Source organism: Oreochromis niloticus, linkage group LG20 (assembly GCF_001858045.2).
Source record: "Oreochromis niloticus isolate F11D_XX linkage group LG20, O_niloticus_UMD_NMBU, whole genome shotgun sequence".
In the NCBI taxonomy this organism is placed as follows: domain Eukaryota; kingdom Metazoa; phylum Chordata; class Actinopteri; order Cichliformes; family Cichlidae; genus Oreochromis; species Oreochromis niloticus.
The window spans coordinates 36,066,810-36,071,626 of NC_031984.2; the positions used below are offsets into that span (position 1 = coordinate 36,066,810).

A 4,817-nucleotide genomic window follows, 5' to 3' on the forward strand; every position below is an offset into this window, starting at 1 on the left:
ATGTAGAGAGTAAAAGCAAAAAGTTGTCAGAAAAAAAAAAAAAAGTTCAGAAACCTGAAAATTCTACTTTAGTAATGAAGTATTGGTACTTCATTACTGTACTGTACCTCTCTTTCTTTTGCTTTGTACCATCTTTTTCTGTATGATTTGCCTCTAAATCTTATCTGTACAGTTGTAGTGTTTGCTGCCCAGAATACACACATTTGATTGGCTGAGTGGTATCATGTGGCGTGACATAAAAATGGTCTGTGCCCACCAAATCACTACCATCAACACTACAAAAACAGCGCCATTTAAAATGGAGCAAAACTGGTTTGAGAAACAGGACAGTGACCCCAAGCACACCAGCAAATCCACAACAGATTGTTGTAGTGGGGCCAAAATTGCTCTACAACAACGCAAGACAAGCAGAAAACAATAACTTCCAAGTTATTGGTCTCCTAATGCTGGATCTACAAACTAATAAGTCAGAGGGTGTACTTGGTTTGTCACAGGACAGAAAGAACCCTGTGAAGAACTCTAACATCAAATTACAGACAGTTTGTTTTCAACTCCAGCAACAACCGACTCATATTTGACCATATGAAGACTCCGCCCACTTCATAACAATGAAGAATGAACAAAATCACATCGCTCAGTTTTATTTCAGCCCATCTGAGCTCACTGCTTATTTTGCAATTTTTTTTAAAGTCTTGTTTCCATGATTCCTACACTGACTGCTCTACAGTGCAGTAACATTGGAATGAATAACGTTTCTCATGATCTGTCATCAGGTTAGACACTGGAACATTATGAAAAGGAACCTTAAACAAAATCTTTGTATTGTAAACAACATTTATTTAAATACACAAAATCAGATTAATTGCCATTTTAATCATCATCTTCCTCCTCCTCCTCATCCTGATTAATCTGGAAGTAGCGGAGCTCATAGCTCTCCTTGGTGTTGGCAACAACACGCAGCCAGTCACGGAGATTGTTCTTCTTCAGGTACTTCTTTGTCAGATACTTCAGATATCTGGAAAAACAAGAGACGAATTTTAATCATCAGTTGAATCCCCTTCAGGGAACAGCAGCACGGTGGGTGAGTGGTTGGGTTATGGGTAGCTCTCTGGTGTATGGAATTTTACAAAAAGCTATGCAAACCTTGCTTTAACAAGAGCACATTTTTCCCACAAACAACAGACTGGTGGCATGGCTGTGAACTCTTAACTGCCATTATACCTTTAAGAACTGAATCCTGTTTACCATGGGCAGTTTTCCCACAGATGATGATGATGAACTCCCTAAATATCCATTCCCTGACATCATCATTAATAACTGTTAAACTATTTGCCTACGTGGCAAATACATTTATGGATTTTTAGTTTTGAAAAGACTTTTCTGGAATCCTCTATTAAATAAAAAATGACTGATACCACTAGCTGTCATAAGTTCCATGTTTTTTTAAGAGTTACTACAGGTTCCAGTCCTCAGTTGTAATATCCCAGCTCACGTCACATGATGATGTGATTCTACTCAATAAAAAAAAAATAAAAAAAATCCTATGCATCTTTGTTCTTGCATATACATAAAGTGCAACATATTTGACACTTTATTACACATTGTTTCATTATTATTATTTTTACATTTATTACAGTCATTCAGGATTAAAGATGTGTGTCAGCTGTCATTTCACACTGATATGCCACCATAATGTTAATGTCTTAAAATGAAAATGTTAATGTTAGTATTTGTGAATGGCTGCAGCTGCATGAACCATTCAGCACAGTGAAATCACCAACAGCAGTTGGCAAATGTAAATTTTAGTAACGTCACATGATCTATATGCAGATGTTGAGTTAACTGGTCTTTACGTTTGCTTCTGTTAGTAATGTGGTCTTGTCATCTTACTCAGAACTTTACATTAGGAACAAAAAAACAAAGTGAGTGCCTGATACCTTTTGGAGAAGGGCACCTCAGAGGACACTGTAATCTTGCTCTTGCTTCTCTCAATGGAGACCACACCGCCACCAAGGTTGCCAGCCTTGCCGTTCACTTTAATGCGCTCCTGCAGAAACTGTTCCTGCAAATAATGTGTAGTAAAAATGTTACTTTATACCGACGGCTCTATTTATGATCCAGATGAGCAACAAGGTCACTGAAGAGTAACAAGGAAAGTTCTAATAAAACCAACAAATCTCTTTGGGTGAGTGAGTTTTTGGATTTTAAATGCACCAGGCCTTTTTGCTTAAGTGAAGCCAACAGTAGTATGGATTATTACGAGCTGTTTTCCAATTGTATGGCTGCGAGTTCGATGGCTACAGAACCCTGGTATTAAACTTGTCCCCAAGTAGATAATTACATATTCAAAAAGCAGTCATTTCTGGGGTTATTCCTTCAGTGTTAATTCATTTTGACTTTTTTGTGCAGCACATTTGACTGTGTTACATGTAACTGCTTTATAGTTACATGTAACACAAACTAAACATTCAAGTGTTTTTCCACCTCAAGTCAAAATAACGAGCACCATTTTTATTTAAGCAATAGATCTGCATTTCTTTACTCTAGACACAGTTACTGGCATTATGAGAACGTTTGTCCTTGTGGACAGCTTTTAATCCACCACCCAGTTGTTGATATTTTAAAAAAATATTTTAAAAAAAAAGTTTATTATATTTGGCGCAGCTATTCTGGTGGCGCGTACACTACATAGCCAAAAGTATTCACTCACCCACCCAAGTTGTTGAATTCAGGTGTTCCAATCACAGCTGTTATGCTGTTGTGTTGACATCAAAATGCTTGTGAGCAATAACCAATAACTGCAGTTTGGAAAGTTAATTAGCACCTAGAAGGCTTCATCAATTGACAGGAGTCACACAGAGAGGAGACCTTTACCTCATTATCTGTTCAACGTGCAGAAATTTGGTTGGTACTTATTAATTTTCTTGTTGCTTAAAACAGAAGAAAAAAAAACCCTGATCTTATTTGGTTCAGATATCATCATCTTAAACATGTAAAAACACTGTTTCTTTCCACTTGCTAGAAAAATTGCCATCACCTCTGCTTTGTAATACACAACCTTATTGGCCTTGTTAGTTTGTTCTTAACAAGTCATAAGAAGTACAACCAGTCACTAAGCCTTTCATACCAAATTACGGTGAGTATCAGTAACTAGGTGCTGACAACTACCAGTACTGAGAAAATGCTAATGACATTCATCCTTAGCGTCATGCGGCCCTAAAGACATCTGTAGCAAGAAATGTTACCGACTGAAGAGAAGAAGAAAAAATATAGTCCCGAAACTTGGGTGTGTGTAAAGGTGTGGTTTCCCAAGCCAATCCAAATGGAGGCTGAACTCAAAAAGGGTGTAGAGTGAGCCAGATCTGGCTAGGAATGTCACCTCAAAGAGGCCGTGCAGCTTGTGCAATCCATTCCAGGACAGCCTCTAGTCTTAAATTGGTAATAAAATAACTCGGAAAAAGTTACAGCTTACAACTTACAAAGTTGGCAGCATCCATGATGCCATCTTCGACGGGGTGCGTGCAGTCCAGTGTGAATTTTAGGACCTGCTTTTTCTTCTTACCACCTTTGCTGGCATTCTGCTTCTTCTGCCAATGGAAGAACAAACATTTACTTCACTACAAAGAAGCTCTAGGCTGTCCACTGCATTTATATGAACAAAATTTAGTAAGGTTTACACAAAACAACAACAACCAACTGTTAACATTCCAATGTATCAAAATGTAAATTTCCTGTTTGTGCAGTACAAAGAACGATTACTAAAACCTGGTCACCATCACATTCAACTGATTAATTCAAAAATCCTGCAATCTGAATTAACAGCGGACTTTGCTTTTACTCTACAGAGTTACACACACACACACACATACACATATATATATATATATATATATATGTGTATGTGTGTGTGTGTGTATTCAGCATAACAGTTTAATGTAAGTGATGATGCAACTGTACTTAATTTCTAGCCAAAGCTTGAGTGTAATTATAAGAACATTCAATGACACAACATTAAGTATGTATAAGTGCTATTTTCGACCCTTCAATGTTTTGATAAGTACGACTAAAAGTAAAAACATCTCCATGAGTTGAGCTCTGCGTCAATCCCCCGACTAGTAACGTTCACGTCTCGGAGCTATTAACTAACAAACAAGTTAAACAAACAGCGATAGCTCCGTAGATACTGTCAGCTTCCAAAACCTTATCTGCGCACCTTATTAAACAAAGGTATCGTTATAGGGCTAGCAACGTGGTTAGCTCTGCGACGCTGCTAAGCTAACGTTAACTCACAGACAGCCATAGGCCACAAAAAACTCAGCTGTGTAACAGAAAAAAAACATCACAAACGCACCCAAACCCTGCATTTTAGTCCATGTAGCTGTAACAAGCTAGTTTTTCCAGATTTCATGTAGGAAAAAGATACAACGTCGACAGATTTTAGCACGACTTTTTACTTACAATAGGCGCCATGGTGAAGAAGCTATCAAAAAGGAAGAGCAAGCGGTGCGCATGCGCTACAACATCATACGCCGAAAAATTGATGGAATTCGTTTTGTCCCAAAATCGCTTCATTTCCATTCAACCAATAGACTTTTTCTTTTTTTTTCTTTTTTTTTTTTTTTTAAACAGCAATGGACCTCGCAATAGTTCCGATATTCCTCGTTAATTAGTTTTTACATTAACTGGTTAGATTTGTTTACATTTTCCACTCTCCGTGTTAAAAATGTTGCATCGGCAGATTCGTCATTTTCACTGAACCGTCTGATCGTTTTGACAAGATTAAAGACCTCCCCAAAAAAGGTCTACATCTCCAGCTC

At 37.7% G+C, this 4,817-nt stretch overlaps 1 protein-coding gene across 2 annotated transcripts; it reads right to left on the reverse strand.

Moving 5' to 3' along the window:
- Window positions 1-625: 625 nt before the first annotated feature.
- On the reverse strand, window positions 626-4,612 carry LOC100699599 (60S ribosomal protein L22). Of its 2 annotated transcripts, none has more exons than XM_003454247.5 (4): window positions 4,459-4,612; window positions 3,480-3,587; window positions 1,938-2,062; window positions 626-1,015 (listed from the first exon to the last, which is right to left on the reverse strand). In XM_003454247.5, the coding sequence occupies exons 1-4, from the start codon at window positions 4,576-4,578 to the stop codon at window positions 871-873; spliced, it is 498 nt and encodes a 165-aa protein (XP_003454295.4). In that variant the 5' UTR covers window positions 4,579-4,612; the 3' UTR covers window positions 626-870. The 2 variants fall into 2 exon arrangements, with proteins under 2 accessions (XP_003454295.4, XP_005458862.1); XM_005458805.3 differs by having other exon boundaries at window positions 4,352-4,494.
- Between the last annotated feature and the right edge of the window lie 205 nt (window positions 4,613-4,817).